This window comes from Poecilia mexicana, unplaced genomic scaffold (genome assembly GCF_051168715.1).
Source record: "Poecilia mexicana isolate PSO_F unplaced genomic scaffold, ASM5116871v1 scaffold_22, whole genome shotgun sequence".
Taxonomy (NCBI): Eukaryota; Metazoa; Chordata; class Actinopteri; order Cyprinodontiformes; family Poeciliidae; genus Poecilia; species Poecilia mexicana.
The window spans coordinates 11,978,275-11,996,636 of NW_028263391.1; the positions used below are offsets into that span (position 1 = coordinate 11,978,275).

The 18,362-nt window shown below is 39.8% G+C and overlaps 1 protein-coding gene across 1 annotated transcript in view; it reads right to left on the reverse strand.

Moving 5' to 3' along the window:
* Positions 1 to 18,362, reverse strand: part of alk (ALK receptor tyrosine kinase) — a 90,205-nt gene that overhangs the window by 16,568 nt on the left and 55,275 nt on the right. The window contains exons 8-15 of the mRNA XM_015008156.2: positions 16,553 to 16,718; positions 14,974 to 15,121; positions 12,810 to 12,920; positions 11,098 to 11,239; positions 9,052 to 9,219; positions 8,098 to 8,196; positions 1,916 to 2,071; positions 894 to 1,007 (exon numbers count right to left, since the gene is read on the reverse strand). Of these exons, the coding sequence (XP_014863642.2) occupies positions 894 to 1,007; positions 1,916 to 2,071; positions 8,098 to 8,196; positions 9,052 to 9,219; positions 11,098 to 11,239; positions 12,810 to 12,920; positions 14,974 to 15,121; positions 16,553 to 16,718 (1,104 nt within the window). The remainder of the gene's footprint in view (positions 1 to 893; positions 1,008 to 1,915; positions 2,072 to 8,097; positions 8,197 to 9,051; positions 9,220 to 11,097; positions 11,240 to 12,809; positions 12,921 to 14,973; positions 15,122 to 16,552; positions 16,719 to 18,362) is intronic.

Consider the following 18,362-nt stretch of genomic DNA (forward strand, 5'->3'; position numbering starts at 1 on the left):
GCAGCATCACTTTCTAACACACGCAGGGCAAGAGATTTATGACACACTGGAAAGGATTTTATGTAACTCCAGGATGCTATGTTGTCAGATTGGTTAAAGGCACAAAATTGCTGTTTTTGATTGGGTTTATTTTTTGTATATATAAAATACATTTAAAGAACTACTTGTTTTAAAAGAAAATTCGGCAAGAAGATTCTTCGATTCTTAAAGAGGAATATATATATTGTTTCTCTAAACAAGGGATGATCAAGCATTTACTTGAGGACATGTTTTTAATGAAAAACTCATTGAAATCAAACACTGGAACTGTTTTAATGAAAGTGCATATAATTTATGAACCAACGTTGCGGTGGTTGGAGTTTAGGAGCTTTTTATGTCTCAATAATTCATAGGTCAGTGTTGAGTACATTGCATGATGGTATGGCCCTATGATAATGAGGGAAATAGTGTCCAGAATACAAATAAAAAAATCTGGAAGTCTGGAGAGCTCTTTAAATGATTACTTGGAAGAGAAGGAAAGAAGAATGATACGGTTAAATAGTTCTGTGCTCACAATAACCTAAGCAAAACTAAATATATAGTATTTATAGTTGTGTATTGAGGCAGAAGTTGTAATTACAACTGCGTTTTCTCAAAAGCCAACATCAAAATCAAACATGGCTGCCGTCTACATAAAAAATTCAGTTATCAAATTCTTTGGAGGGCATTTGTGAGAGTCGCAGGATTATAGGATTTTACAATAGGAGTCTGTGAAAATGTTGTAACAGCTTTTCATGCAGTGAATACACAAAAATATTTTGCTTCCTTGACCGGCAACTGAAGTCCAGCCTGACCTTACGATTAGGCAAGCAGAGACACCGCAACCGTGGAACATGAGGGCGTTTTGTACGTACTTATCATGACACCAGACACCGCCAGCAGCAGGGCGGCGATGAGCGCCGACGTGCCCACCGACAGACCCAGAGCCAGGTGGGAGAGAGACGGCTGTGGAGGCAGCCGGGTCGCCTCTGAGAAACGACAGGAAACAGCAGCATCACACACTGGTAATCTTCCCCGGAGGAGCATTAACATTCAGCGAGCTACACACATCTCCGGCTTAATTAATGATGTGAAAGCGATGACACAACAGAGCCGAGGAGCAGCGACGGCTGGTGCATGTAAAAATTGTGAGTCGGGGTGGAAGGAGGATAGGGGAGGGGGCTAATTTCTCTTGTCTGAGCAGAAGAACAAATCTGCAAAAGCGAAACAGACCATACTGAGAGCGTGCCCTTTGACGACCTTACATCATTAATGCAAACAGATCTGCAGATCAGGCCACGCTTAGGCCTATTATTGTGATGGTAATAGGCCTGGCATTGTGTTTTAAATTATCGAGTGACACTCAGCCATGCTAATTATTTTCCGAATGACATCCATTAATGTATTATTTACCGAGATTACAAATTATATTTGAAGAGGCAATTCCATCTTCACAGGAGTTTGTCTACGTCTCTCGTTCCTAGTTTAACCCAAGAAGAAGAGTCAAAAGTGATACTTAGCTTCTGCTGATGAGGACTGGCTAAAGGTCTCGGCACGAAGTCAGAGAACGAGGGTGAAACCTCGAGTTTTCTTAATCCACATCAAGATAGATGGCTTTTCTGTGACAACACAACCTGACTAACACTTCTACAGTTAGCTTACACTGCTTATTATCATAAATGATTAAAGGTCTATTAAATAAAAAATCCCAAGACAAAGAAATAATAAATCTCAGTGCCCGCCCCCCCAGGCTTCATTACATTTGGAGATAAATTCATTATCTGTTCTCTGAGTCACACTCTGTTAGAGGCACAATCCCGCTAAACTCATTTCTACATTTATTTAGGCGAAAGGATGAGAGATCAGGAGCAATTGTGCGGTAGATTAAGGGTCTGACCCGAGGCGTTGATACAGGACACGCCGTCTGCGGCCAGCACCAGGTCTTCGTCGCAGTAACAGATGATGCCGTCTTGGCTCTCGTGGCATTCGCTGCTTTCACAGTGGCTGCAGTTCTGCACGGGGCTGATGATCACCTCTCCGTCTCTGTCCATTGCTGTTTGTGAGAAAACGCAGAAGGAACAGCAGATCAGACGTGTCTCTAGATGTCTAGACTGAAACACCAGCTCATAACCCGCGTGTAGAGAATGTTAAGCACACTCTGGTTTACCTGCAATCGCCATTCGTAGTCACTTCGGCAAGCCGTTTGGGTCTCAAATATGATATTTGAGGACATATTAGAGTCAACTATGTCCTCATATGTTTTCGTCCACTCTGGAAGACATTGCTGACTCTGTGACTGCAAGGTCGTAGGTGGCTTTGTGCTGGTTTTCTTTGTTGCATGCATGTTGCATTCTGGCTCAGCATTTTTACTTTGGTCTCTATCCAAAATAATACTCATTTCTAAATTATTGATGCTTCACTTACTGTACATGCAACCCAGCTTTTTAATATCTATCTCCATTTACCTGAGCCAACCCTCTTGGCCTCATGCTATGCTGTTTTCATGTTTTCCATTTCATTTGATGCCTTGTACCTTTTAAGAAGAAGCTCTTGTTTTTTATTGTGCTGGTCCCTGAGTATTGCCTGGTCTGACTCGGGGTGAATTTACTGGGGCTTCCTCTCCTGGGAGGTTCAGCAAATCTCTTACAAGAGGACAACATGTAGAGACCCTTAGATTGATGATTAGTTAACCAAGTGTATCTGATCAAAGCCCCTTGATTCTACTTTTATTTATACATTTAACAAGAGCAGCAATAGTGCACAAAGAGCCGCTGTAACTTTCCATTTAAACCAGCAAAGACCTCACACTTCTCATGATTCCCACCACTGTAAGCACACTAAGCATTTAAAGTGAATACAAAGAATGGAAAACGCTTTAAATCATATGTAGCTTTGTTTCATTTAAAGAAATCAAATTGAAAAACCTCTTTGAATCCAAACTACAGATATTTTTGACTATATTTTCCCATTTTGACACCTAGTTCAGCTTAGACTCGATTTCTTTCCAGGCCAATTAATATCAATTTGGCATTTTATAATAAAAAAATAAAGAATCTGGGTCAGTAAAATAAACAATAGTTAAAACCCTGATGTAATTTCCTGGAAATGATCCACAAGCTGCCCTGGATGGTTAAACGTTCCTCTCCGTCAGCCTGCTTACAGACCGTTATGTAACACAGATTAAAGTTTAATGTACAAGCAAATAGCAGCAGCTCTGGACTCCCACTTTTCAGTCAAAAACACAACAGCTCAGACAAGCATGTGTCTTGAATAGGATGTTGTGAAATTCTGGATGACCCGGGAGAAGTTGCAGTCAAGAAATAATCCATTATTCAAATGGTGCAGCATCACATTTGTGAAAAAGACAAAAAATAAAAGTAACATCAATCTAAGCAACTCAAAAACCGATTCTGTTCACAGATGTCAAGACGAGGCTTTTAGTCAGTTTACAAATATTTAAGTTTTCCAGTGTTGATATTGTGTGGAAAAAAATGCCCCAGATTTTCATTGCACGGTTTTAAAATTTAATCTGTTTTTTTATAATCCTTTTGAAATTGGAGGTTCTTTTGAGAGATCGTCTTTCTTTAAGCAGTTCCTACACAACCAAGAACATACTGAAACTACTTCATATGATGTGATATGCAGGGTGGACAATGAGGCGAATTGGTTTTTTATTTCATAGCGCCCAGTTATAAAAACACCTGAGGAGCTAATAGCAAACATTTGTTGAAAATGGTTCATCCATCCATTAATCACTGTAAATAGAGTTAATTAATAATATCATTTCCTGCTCAGGGTGTGTATAGTATTTATCTCAGTGGCCTGCACTGACCCTTATGTTTGAATCAGAAACACAATCTGCTCTGATGGTTATCTGCGACAATTCATTCCCTCTCTGGGATTACAGCTTCCTGCCACAAAGAGTCTCAAACTGATTTCATAACATTTTCTTGTTCTTGACACGAGGACTTCCGGCGTCTTGATTGTAAACAACATGCAGCAGGGACAAAGCAGTCTCACATGAATTAGCTATGGATTGTCAGTGAAAGCATGTGCTATTTAGTAAGCAAAGGCGATGCAGTCATCTGCAGAATCTATTTTCTCCCATGATTCTCTTATCTACTGAAAGTACAAATACATAAATCTAACCCAGAAACACTGGGGAGGTTTCCAAGGAAGAATACAAATGTCCTGAATGGAGCTGCTCACTGCATACTAATGAGTATCTGTGCTCCTGTGTGCTGTGCATCTTTAGACACAGTCAGCTCCTCCATGTTGAGTGAAGAGGATGAAGGTTTTTCTGAAAATATTTGCAGATTCAAGTTCGGTGCTATTCAAAAATATGTTACTTGTCTTGAAGAGAAATTAAATTATGTCGTTACTCAAATTATCTAAGCATCTTTAAATGCAGATGCCAACGACTGTGGGCAGAAAATAACTCCTGTAGTCACCTATGTTACTACGGTATCTGAAGAAGCCTCTGACTGAAGACACTCGGTTGTAAAGCAGTCTGATGAAGAGGATGCTCAGGGTTGTACTGTTGTTTACTTCCTATAGAGACCCTCTTTGCACCATTTTCTCCAGTGGTTCCATATCGGCCCCATCAGAACCTGCCTTCTTTATCCGGGCCCTGAGCCTTTTAAGTCCCTGGACCTGACGCTGCTGCCCCAACAGATGATGGCAGATGAGATGACACATATCTCCACAACAGATTCAGCTTTTTGCTGTAAACACTGAAAGGCTTAAGCTTCCTCAGGAACAAGAATCTGCTCTGTTTTGACAAAGGTCCAAAGATGAAGAATTTAACCCTGGACCACCACATCCCAAACTAAAAGCCTTCAGATATGGTGTGCAGACTAATGTTGATCATTAGCTGTTTTTTGAAGGGGCAGTATTGTGTAAAAATATATAATATATCATTATATTATATATATATATATATATATATATATATATATATATATATATATATATATATATATATATATATATATATATATATATATATATAATCTTTACATCATATTATGATGTCATTCACTCATCAAAAACACACATGTTGCCTTGATTTTTTTCATGCATGTTTAGAAATATTGTAATTTCCCCTGGCAACCATTCAGTTGTGCAAAACACCTGAGTGAACCAAGAGCTGCCTTCAAGACGCAGCCCCTGATCAGAGCTGCAGCATCCTGTATCCTTCAGACTAGCCAGTTGCAATCAGCAAACTCCTAGTGGAACTGGGGATCTACTGAGTTCATAATATGAACTACTTCTCAGTGTAAAACAGGTAAAAAAAAAAGAAAAGAAACATTGTTAAAGGCTTAACAGAGGAGCAATGGTGTGATGGCTTCTTGAAGGCAGAGTTTTAAACAGAGCAGGAGTTTTTAAAGAGACAGAGGCCCAATTTCAAGACATTAAATTACAAAGTCAAATTCCTTTTATGTGATATTTTGTATATATGCAGCATTTTCATAACAACTGAACTTAACATAGTTACTCGATTGTGCTATAAAATACCACTATGTGCCTGCAAAATACCTAATACTGTCCTTCTAATCTTGCTAAAAGCAACTTCCCCCACGTTAAAGTCGATCTGAAAGCTCGTTGATCAAAAGTTCACTCAAATATTATCAAATAAAGTTTAAGCACTATTAATTAAATCAAGGAAAAGTCCTCATCTTTTCCTTGATCAGCTAAAGCACCTATATAACTGTGCGACTCTGTAGCTTTCTCTGGATCTCACTGGGAAAATGACAGAAATAAGTAATCAATTAACGTAACAACAGCCTGTTTAAATGACAAACAAGAGCTCAGGTCAACAGATGATGAATGGTGGATTGCAGCCCCGCTTACGAAGCCAGATAATTATTTATCAGTCTGTTCTTCACGTGACATACTTCTCATCTTTTCCATGAATCCGAGAACAATTTCATCTCTTCCATTTTCGTCATTCCCACCCACATCCTGCTTCCTTAAGATTGATAAATGGCAATTTTCTGTGTAAATGACTTACTGTGAATGTTAGGCTGTGATGAAACATGACTCTGTTTCTATGAAATCACTACTGTTTTAATCAAATCGGCATCAAATTAATTAAATCTCTTTATTATTCAGCCCCGCTCTATTTTTCTTCAGCTATTAATGCTCCGTCTTTTCAGGTCACATTTATTTGCATCACTTCATGGTGTTTTTTTCTTTGAATTAAAGTAAATTTCTGGTCCTTTCAAGCCCCGCACAGCTGCCACCAAGTTGTCGTTGCTGACAGCCTAATGGAGACATGTCCCACATGTTCCAGCCCACTAAATCCTGCGAAGCTTTCGGGTTTCAAACGCAATCACTAAAATATTTCACACGCAAAAACATATTTAAAGTCAGCTCTGCGTCGCCACCTTTAACGCTTTCATTATAGTCACACCAGCTCCAGAGAATAAGGGATAAACATGTAGATTTTAAAATAAAACAGCATGAAATATTTTCTATTGCTGCACAAAATGTTGTGGAGCTGTTGACTAAAGCTGCTTTGCTTGTGCTGAAGCTCAGATATATGGAGGCGATTTGAAAAACCACTTTGCCGTGTTGTCTATTTTTCTGTGTCTTTTTGTTCACGGAGCTGAGTGCTGATGTGTAAATGGTCAACAAGCTTTTAGCCAGCGGTGAGGTTTTCAACGTCTGCGTCTTTAAAAGCCTGTCGGGTTCAAATGCATGAGCAGAACGGAGCAGGAGAAGGACCACAGGTTGCAGACGGAAAGAGTGCTGATGAATTCATCTTTTCTACCTGAAGAGCTGCTGATCAATAAAACAAGGATTGTTTTGGAGTCGTTACTTGAAATGTCAGCGGCCCGCTCCTCTGACATCATAGCCGAAATGTTCTCACACCCCTGAGCTGACCTCTCGGGGCTTTGAAAGCTTCATTTAATGCAAATTCATTCACACTTTAATTATAGAACAACATATTTTTATAACAGCACTGAGCGACCTCTGTCAGTGAATATGTTTTCGTAGTGTTTATGTAAAATGATTCGCGGCTCCACATTCAGTGGTCAAAAAAAGAGCTTTGTTCAGTTCTGTCCAACTGAGTTTACACTGAGAGTTTTTCAAATAATCTCTTTAAACAGGCTGAAAAGAGAATTGCAGCAAAGATCAATACGTTTGAAAAAGCATTTTTTGGGCTTTTGATTAGCTTTGTGTCAGGCTTGTTAAGTGGTGATACTAAGATCTTTTTTTCTGAGAATCCATAAATGTATACCAGGTACCAATGATCATTATATGCCACAGTTTTTGAACTTGGAGAAACAGGAAAAGGTTTACAACCATAAAAACTCAAATTCGTCATCAACAAACCCACTTTGTGCTGATCGAAGAAGAAAACATCCACATTTGTTTAAAAAATAAAAAAACGCACTCCTGTAGGTCAGTTCAGGAGTGTGAGCACTGATTTCTGTGAAATGTGCTTGTTTTCTTAAGTCACTCATATTTAGATGTTTCATAGGATCCAAACAAATGTTAGTCATTTCCTTGATCAGTGCAGCTCAGGGTTCATCCAGTCGGTCCTTCTAGGAAACCCGCTGAGTCCTTCAGGTTAGACATTAATGAAGGTTGTATTTTGGCTTCTTTTCCTTTAGCTTACTGATTACACTTTGCTCTCAAACTCTGACTCATTGTCAATGCCCATTTTTTCTGTCGTATGTTTTCTTGTGCACTTCCTATTTTCAGAAACATTGCTTTGATTTTGCTTTGTTTAACCCTGGTCTAAAGTAACCAGTGGACTGGAACCAACCAACCTGGTTCTGGAAGGATTTTTACAACCTCGTGTTTCCACTGTCAGCAGAGAGCTCTCTCACTGACGCCATATTTCCTTTCGGTAAACCTTCTGCAACTACTCGCTCTGAATTTTAAATGCAGACTCACTGAAGTAGAACTGTGCAGGTATTTGTTGGCGATTCAATTATTATTTATTTATTTATTTTGCAGTTAGGTTGAATGAATGTTGAGCTAGTAAGTGAAACGGTTGGGAGATCGTCCAACAGAGTTTTTAATGTAGTCAATATTTTCTCTTTTTTGTGTTTTTCCCGATGTTACCTTTCAGAGGATGAAGGAACAGCTCTCCATCTGGACCCAGGAATGACGTACCATCATCCCCGTCGGCTGCGGGGTTGTTCTCTAGCGAGGTGTTTCCTCCTGGACACGAATAGATTAAGAATGAACTAGAAAATTTCTGAAGAAATTTAAGCGGGGCCTGCCAAAGTGTACCCATTGGTAGGAACCCAGCGTTCAGATGCTAAAAATTAGCTGCAATGTACTCAATGGCATGTGGAGAATCACAAGCATGAAAAAATTAGTGTATAAGCTAAAATTAGCCAAAATGCTAATGGTCTTCTAAATGCTGCCAGTGCAGCATATGAAATATGAAAACTCTTTTCATATTTTCATAATTATAATTTTCAGCCATTATTCACATCCAACTTTACCGCACCTGGTTTGCTCTGCAGAATTATGATGCACACTTCACATCAACGACGTAAAAGTCAGATAAAATCGGACACGACCGTTGAGATCGCAAACACTTTGAAAACAATCAGATACACATCAGATTTACCACTACATATGGAAGTGGGAAAATTTCAGATTGTTTTTGGAAGGTGAATATTTCAAAATTGTGCTGCTCAAACAACCATGAAAAAGTCAAATAGGTATGACTCGCATTTGGGGAAATAAAACTGGTTGCTGTATGAACACAGCCAAAGAGGAGACCAGTGACAGCAGGTGTCAGACTCCCAGAAACGCCACTCTATTTAAAGGGCAGGTTTTATGCTCAGTGTATGCCAGAGTGCTTTAAAGAGCAGAGATCAACAGTTAGGAAAATAAACAAACAAAAAAATATATTCTAGGTTAACATCTACATTACGGCGTTAAAAAAAAAAGTTAACAGTAAAGGTTGAACAATAATTTAACAATAATAAAAACAACACACTGGCAAACAGCGTGAGGCAGCTTATGAAGCCTGGAGAAACTGGCAGCTCCTCATGAACTCACCTCTGTAGCCTCCGCCGCCGCCCCCTGACGTACATCCACCCCCGCCGCCTCCAAAGCCACCACGGGTCTGCCAGAACCTTTGACAGGCCTGCCCCCCCTGGCCTCCCAGCACCAACGGCCGGCCACCCTGGCTGACAGGAGAGCTGTCATTCCAACCACCGCCTCCACCTGTCACCAAACAAACCCGTATATTTAATATCAAAGTGCTTTGGAAGTTGAAAATATCGCGCACACACAGTCCTCCATGAGGGCACCGAACACATAAACCGCGATAGGTGACCACTGACTTAGCTGTTTTTGTTTAGTTCTTTTCAGCTGCTTTTGGTTGGGGAGTAGGCAGGACGAGCGGACACAAAAGAAGGTTGTGTTTACCGTCTGTCAAACGGTACGCCCTGTGGGTCGAAAGCAAGTTAACCTGTCAGAATACGACCAAATGAGAAACTTGGAGAAACTACAGAGCCACAGCTCAGACCTGAAAGATGTACAGTTACAACCAAGGTTTACTTGCTGAAACTGAGAAACACTGCCAGAAGCAAGAATTAAAATGCTTGCAAAAATTATTTCAATGTTTCCTACATTTGAAACTTTTCGTGGACTTTAATGTGCCTCCATAAAAGCTGCAAAGCCTGGTCTTTGTGGCAGAATCACCAGTTTTATTGCTGAAAACACAGCATTCTTTAGCACATCTCCCATTCTCAGCTAAAAGCAGCGTTAAAGCTTACAGAGTTGTTAGCTTCCGTTAGCTAATGTGCTAATGCTGGCATGTTAAGCAAAGATAGGACATCAGCTGCAGTTAAGACTTTATACTGAGTTATTGTTAACATGGCAGCATTAGAGAATATCGGCCTCTTGGCTACGCTACATCAAAAAAGATGGCATGTTCTAATCACTAGAGGGTTTACCCAAAGTTAGCATATATCAAATGTTAAAGTATTGTCAGCTGCTAAAAATGATTGTAGTTTGTTTCAATAACACAGCAAAAATACTTCTGACTAGAACAAAGTTTCTACTTCTGTGGAGCGCAGGATGAGTCCCTCAAGCAACCAGAATGCGATTCATATTTAATCATCATGAGGCTTCTGCTGAATCATTATGCATCAGGATCCTACCTCAAATATCTTACACTGTCAGTCCTCTGAAAGGGCAACAGGAATGTTTTTTTCCCAATTAAAAAACGTGCCATAGAAACCGATTTTATTGGTTATCACAATGCAGCGGCATTTTCACAGAGACATTGGAAAACGCAAACACCAAAAGCAGCAACTGCGAAAGGAATTTCATCATGACATAATGTTCCTTTTTTCTGAAGAGGCGGTGTTGTTGACTTCTGATCTGGAAACAGACAATGCTTTCTTTTTCTGGTGTTTTTTAGACATGGCTTGATTTTTCAGTTCAGTGATCTCTGCCACCATCTGCATGCTGTAACAGCAACAGAAATGGCTTGTTATGCATCACCAGGTGTTGAACCGTCTGTTGATTGGCTGTAAGTAGACAGGTGGGACGATTGCACACCAACAAGCGCAAACTGTACGGGCAGGATCCGCATCATGTTGTGCTTCTGAATTAATTTAGCAGTGTAGTGAAGGGGTCAAAACATTGCACATAATGGGATTTTTCAAACTACTGATTGTATTTTGGACAGACTCTAAAACGTTTGCACAAATCCGATAATTATTACACATTTGGGACAAGTTGTTAGGACTGGGAATATCGAAGAAACAGTAAAAAGGGATTTAACTTGAATTTAAAGTGAATTAAAGCAAAGTAGTTGCCAACCCAAGTCTCTGATTGTCCCAATTGTCTTCTGAAACAGAACTCAATCATCACACTGTTTTGTGTTTGAGCACAGACTCTGACACACAGAGGGGGAATATTTATGAAACAGTAATTACTTATATAAACCCCGTCAGCCCGTTTCCCCTGAAATGACTTATTTCACTGACACAGATGATGGCATGCATGCACAACTGTTCTTTCAGCAGCATTCACTCACACACAAACCAACCGCACCGATGCACACCAGTGTGCTGTGCTTATGCAGCGTACCTGAGGAGTGAGACTTCCCATTGCGTCCTGGTTGGCTGGGGTCATAGTCCATCTGCTCCAGCTGGGTTTCTGATAGGCTGCTGTAGCCTCGCCCGCCTCCGCCAGCAGCGATGATGAGAGGGATGTACACTCCTCTGTCCACCTGTATCAGCATTTTTTTTTTTTTTACAGTGTTTCAGTAAATTAGGATCTCAGGATCATTTCCCAGGTTGATATGCATTACCACTTCATTTTAGCTTTTGAAGTTAAGATGAATCTGTAAACTTGAAAGAATCTAAATGTATATTTTTCTTTCGCTCATCTTCAATTATACAAATTTAACATGAGGTCCAATGAACAACTAATTTATTGAATAAAACAAAGAATTGAAAAAGTGCAGTTGCATTAGTATCATTTTTAATTTAGATTTTTTTGATCCATTACATCAACCTAATACTTCTGATTAGAAAAGAGAGAATCAATTTCTTCGTTAAATGATCCGGACTACATGTGAGAGTGGATCCCCGGTTCATAATGGGCTTTAATACATTTTAACATAGGTTCATAATCACTGTTACACACTTACTGTAATTTCAGAATAAGCACAAACTAAAGGTGTGTATTGATTGTAAACGTGAATCCATGTTTTCTGTACATCCACGGAAAAAAATCCATTACCTGTGAACTTTTACCTACTGTATTAGACAGAAAATATTTAAACTAATGAACAGAATTATCCTACATTTCACAAATTATTATTCATGTGAGAAATATTTGAACAATATTACACGTTATGCAGATCCATATGCTAAATGCGACTCCTTCCGCATTGAATCTAAATTATTCCTTCAGATTTTCCTGCGTTTAGCTCCATACATTTTCCCAAAGCATCCACACAGCATGACTGTGCCACCACCGTGGATGCTGAGGTAAGTTTTTTCTCCAGGCAGTTTTCAAAAAGTTTTGACCTCCTCTGAACTGACTTGAGACAAACTACAAACAGGATCTGTTACAGTTTCTAATCAGCAATAATCCAGCAAGCTTTTCTTCATACCATACTTCTCTGATTGATGTATTTCTTTACACACACACACACCCATGTCTCAATAGGTTCGTATTTGTGCCATCATTTTTCCATTTCCCAACAATGAACTGATGCTGTTTGTTCGCTAATGTTCCCTATCAAATATCTGAGGCCGTCACAGAACAGCAGGATTTATTCTGAGCTTGAATTAAACACAGCTGGACTTTATTAGCTGATTAGGCGACTGCTGACGGCAGAGGGTCGCACCGCTGGATTTGATTTGATGAAGAGTCAGGAAAGCAAATGCATGAATCAAGTTTCAGGGCGATACTAAATATAACTTTGCAATTATGAGCTGGTTTGTGTTCATTTATCCCATTAAATTTAAATAAAATTAAGGTTTGGGCATCAGGGGAGGATTTGCAATTGGCTCCAGTCAATCAAACATATTTGAGTTTGTGTCAAACATAAAGACTGAATAATTTTGTTTTTCATAAAGTCATAACAGTTTTATGTCCTATCCTCTAGTGAATAGAACTTATAAAACTCCTTTTGACTACAACATCTTGCGTTTTACCAGGAAAAGTAACGCTTCACTGCTGATTTTTGCCTATTTGACCATGACCACCAACCTTTTCACATAATTCAAGAGCTGTTGGTAAATTTTTAACCCGCCCTCCATCCTTTCCAAACCTTGATCTGTTCTTACCTTGAACACGTACGTCGCCCCGCCGCCGCCTCCTCCACCTCCTTTCACTTGAGTTCCTTCCACCATGGGGCTGCTGTGCTCCAGGCAGATCTTATTCAGCGCGCCGTTGGACTGCAGTGGGGGGAAAAAAGATGTCAGTTCGCTGAAGAGTTTGACGTCACGAATGTCAGATATGCGAAGACGGAGCGGCAGCTAAACCCCAGATGCTTTGAGTTTGGGAGTTTGACTTTGTAGCAGTGAGTAGACATATCCAGGTGGAGAAACTCAGGCAGCCAGGTTGCATTTCCAAGACAATTTAAGCTTTTGCTTTAATCGGATTTTTGTTTTTATTCCTGCATCATCACAAGAAGACAGAGTGCTGCCCCTGTTCTCTTCTGACTGTAAAATTTGGAGCTGGACATTTTGCTAGCGAGTGATGTGAGGAGCAGTGTCTCTACCCTGGCTGAGATCTCAGGGACCGGTGCTGCTTTGTGTGCGCTATCATGCTGAACAGCCTGCAGCCGGGCCGCCTTTAAGTGTGAAGGGGCACACACGTTTCTCTCTCTCGCTCTGTCTGAGCTGAAACTCCCAGATCTGTCTGAGCTGAAACTCTAAGAGGCCTTGAAGGGAGGACAGAGAAGAAGTCTGACTGTGATTGACAGGTGGAGGGGCTCAAATGATCCAAGAGAGTCTTCTGGTTTTTATGTTGCAGTTTTTCACTCTGCACGTGTGAATGTGTGTGTGTGTGTGTGTGTGTGTGTGTGTGTGTGTGTGTGTGTGTTTCTGAAGACAAAGGAGCTCTCATCATCTCCAAAGGGAAATCTTGTAGAGAGGTGTTGGTCTCGTCGTCAGAGCTGAGGGGAAATACCAGGAACTTTAAACACTTTCACTTAAACTTTGTAACTCCCTCTCTGCTGTGTGCACAGAGCACTTCAAGAACGTGTTGAGCTAAAAAGTAATAATCTCAGGACAGAAGATAGGAGTTTTTTTTTTCCTCTTCCAGAAAAACAACAACCACAACACAAACGAGCCGAGTGGGAATACAGAGACAAAGCGCAGGTATAGCTCAGCAGTAACGACCCACATAGCAGCTGGAAGGGGCCACACACAATTACAAGGTCTGGAGGAAAAACCCAGGCTGCACAGGATGTCACGCCTGGTTTCCAAACAAGCTAAATAACTCATTTATCTGTCTCCGAGAAAAGCTCTGAAACAAGACATTCTAACAGTTGGCAATTTACGACACTGACAGGCCACAAGTATCAATTCAGTCTTTTTTTTATTTTTTTTTAACTCTCTTGTGGTTTTCCTACAATGAAAGTACTGAAAAAGACATTATAACATTGTCGTAAAGAAGTACTCTCCAGAGTATCTCAATACCCTATTTCATTGTGAGCCTTAAACTTTATTTATAAGAACAAAATGTTTAAACTGATTTGCAGGATAAATAATCACATACTTACTTTGTGAGACAAAACAGAAATTTGCAAATATCTTGTGATGTAAAATATTAAGGATGATCTACCCAGATTTTCAATCCAGATTTTGAACTTCACTCCCCAACTTCATTACTGGATTAAGTAAATAGAAATAAATAAATTTACTTATTTATTAATTTGAATAAGTTCAAACAAGTTCATTTGAATGTGACTGCTTGCCATTGTTTCCTTCTTGCTGCTGGGAGTTTCTTGTGAAGGTGGAAAATGTTCAACTCTCACTACAGATATGGGTGAGTGTCCTTGTTTCTGTGGGTTTGTGCAGATTTTAGCCTCCTTTCATTGTCAACACAAAGTTTAGCTTCAGAAGATTGCAAATAAAGATTTACTCAAGTTTGAGTCAGTTTTGAAAGCGAGTCTTTGTAGAAAGTTCAGTCAAGGAGAACAAGCTTTTAGTGTTCAAGTTGTCACATTTGAGGAACATTTCCCTGGCAAAGAGAAGCAAGAAGTCAAATAAATAAATGCAAACTCTACAGGGATACAATTAAAAGTTTTAATCAAGATTAAATAGAAGACCCTCTACTGAAGCTTGCCTGTTTTTGGTTAAGGGAGACAATTCAAGTTTATGGAAGACACTTTCTAATCTTAACTCTTTATTAGGTCCAAATTCTGCTGGAAGAGATTCGTAAATACTTAAAACAACAGTTTTTGCAGTACATTTTTTGGCCGTGGTGCTCTGCTGGACTCACGTTGGGGCAGGCGTTCTCGCCTTGTTGTCCCACCAGGATGTAAAGCAGCTCGGCTCTCCTGAGAAGGAAGTTTGCTGCGATGTACACACCGAGCGACCTGCTCATGGCCATCACGCTTCGCCCACCAGCTGCACCACAGGCGGTGATCCTGAGCGGCAACAAACATGTGGAAAAAGGCAAAACGCAAGACACGCATTTAATGTGTGCAGCTTGTTTTTGTGCAATCAGAGCTTCCAGAGAGTTCCACTCGGAGTCAAATCCAGGTTTAAACGGCTCATATCTTCAGGAGTGCCCACAGGAGCAATATCGATTTCTAAAAGGCTGCAGCAATAATCATGGAGCACCTCACGCCGTGAAGTCTGCACACTGGCTCTGAATGTTGACAAATTTCCAAATTTTAAAGCTCCACCATGGCAACGGGGGTGGGCGGTTTCGGATTCAGGTGGGGAGTGAATCATGCCACATGTCCTCCCTTCTGAAGAGAATCTGTTAGGAATGTTTCTCTTCGCTCGTGGAGGATTGATGCATTGAAGCGGGGGTAGGCGTGAGGGGAGAGTCATATTTGCTGCAAAAACATCAGAAGTACAAATGGTTGAGTTTGCAATCTATATTGTAGCAGATGGAAACTCAACAGTTTAAGTGAAATGGGCCTGACCATTAAGTACAGTTCAGCTGAAATTAGATATTTACATAGACTGCATAAAATATGTTTTTTCTCTCTGTCATTTATTCCTATTTGCTGAATTCCAGAATAATGACTTTGTTTTCCATAAATTTACCTTGATTTGGTAAAATTGCCTTTTAAAATGATTAAATCACTGCTCATTTAAGAAAAAAAAAATAGCAAATAATATATTGAAGACCAGGTGATGATGTCACAGCTTTGTAAGCTTCTGATTGGCTAATTCACAAAATGTAGATCCCTGTTGTGTGTTGCAGTTTAAAGAAACGCCTCAAACTTGCTTCTTTGTGTGGCATCAAAAGTCCCATGTCAATATATTTAATCAATTATACACAAGTATAAACAGCATATAAATGTGAACCCATAAGTACAAACCCAGAACAATATAAATTATATTGCATTACATTTTATTACATTATATTATTTTTTATCATGTTGAAACCCAGAGCAAGAGAAACACTTGCAAAGATTCTGTCTGAAGATGGACAGAAAGTCATTCTGACCAGAAGCAAGGAAATGTTTAGAATGATACTATGCAAGATATTGAGAAATGATTGTTTTTCTGTCTTTATTTACAATCATATAAATATCTGGGTTCAGCTGCAGACAAAATTCTTCCAAAGGAAAAATGTTTTGACTTCCCATCTGGAAAAAAAAAGCTTCGTCTCTCCATCCACTAATCCACTAACCAGTGTTGGTGTTAAATATATGCCATAAACTCATAGTGAACTTTTACATTTCATGGTTAAAAATGGACAAAGAAAGACCCGTCAGCTACATAAAACGCGGTCTGGAAAAATCTGAAGTGTTTGCATGAAAACCCGCAGTAACCCTGTCTATGAATTATTCCAGCGAAAATGGCTTGTAAATGTGCGTTTACCCTGGCAGCAGGCCTACCTGTAGGTGCCCGTTTCTGGGACCCGCCACATTTGAATGCCTTTGAGGGGCCCGTGGGTGCCGACCGTCACGTTGATGTTGCTGTTCCTGTAGGAGTTGAGGCACTGAGTGGGATTCGGGCCCTCAGGACCCTCAGCCCCACAGGTGTGAAAAACCCATTTCTTGGCTGCAGATGAAGAAAAAGGAAAAAAGCAAGCGGCTTAGCTCTTTGTGAAGCACATACACACAGCTGCAGGAAGACAAATAATTTGACTCTGTCACACATGCACACTCGAGGATGATGAGCTGGCTGACATTCAGTGCACACCACAGACTCTCAATTCTTTCATTCTGCTGTCATTCAACACTTAAAGCATTTCCCACTGCTCCACCGAAGATATAAAGCACATTATTACATGTAGCGAAGGTAAGCTTCAAACTGAGATCATAGCCATAATAGCGGCAGGGAGGCACTGACAGGATCACAGGTGATAAACATTTCTGCTCATTTTGTCTGTAATCCCATGAGTCAAAGCTAATTTAAGTTCTTTTCTCGGCAATTAGCTTCACATCCGTCTTGTCAGATGGACATGGAGGAACGAACAGCTGCAGCACTAAATCCTGATTTCTGTTCAGCATTGAGGCAGACTTTCTAACTTCTGTCTCAGAGTCATCCGTCTTTCAATTAATTGTTTATGCATCTGGACAAAACGGAGGGAGAGGGGAGTGACAAAAAAAACAACAGCGAGTAGCACAATTTCCTTATCTGTAGAGCAAAATCTAAGATAAAGTGCAAAACAGTATGTGATCAATTAAATCTGACTTCACTGATTTCAAGGGGATTGAGAGTAAGGCGCTGGAAATAAAATTAATTGATAAATTAATCATTATCAGTGTTACTATCTCTATAAAAGATGGAGATAGTATGTTCTCCATTTGCTACCGTGGAGAATATAGATGTGTTCACAAAATTCCAAGGTGGAAAGATAAAAGCAGTGGCTTAAGGTAGCATTTGTTGCTGTTCAACAAACCAGGAAATAATAAAAGGCCAAACTACTAAAGTCCACTGTTCTACAGAGAGAAAATACTTTTAAGCAGCTGCTAGTCATGCTAAGAGTGTCCAAACTTTTTGACATTTTGACCAAAGTCGTCATGTCCAAAATACTCACAGGCTAAAAAAAAAATATAGTAAGAAACAGATTGATGACTGCTTTATTCAATAAAGATAGGCAACTGTTTTCAAATTTAGACTTAAGAAAATGTTTAGTCAATGCTTAGCACCAAGAACAGGATACGAATCACTCTTAAGAGTGATTATTACATGTAATCACATGTAATAATGTGATGTATCCTCTACATGTGATTCGTAGAGGATACGAATCACTCTTTAGAGTCCTATTTGTTTAATTTAGTTTTCAAAACTCATTAGAAGCAGATTTGGATGAACCAAAGTCTACTTTGAATAAAAGTCACTGGAAAGACTCAGGCAGGGTTACGTCTGCAAAATGTTACGACCCAGCGTCACTGACGGGACGCAAACTTCACTCTCACAGACAGTGCATGGCTCAGACTCTACAGGCCAAAAATCAATGGCACGATAGATAGAAAACCACTGAAAATGAGTGGCTTTTAAGTACGATTTGCAGGAGAAAGTCTCTTCTTGGTAAAAGTAATGTTCCATTATGATACATTCATCCATTAAGTGACCTGGATAAAATGCACCACATAAAAAAAGAAGAAGACAAGAACAGCATATCTGCACAAACACGTCAAATCAACTGTCAAGCACGGTGGTGGGTGATGATTTGAGCTTCTAGCTTCTATCAAAGAA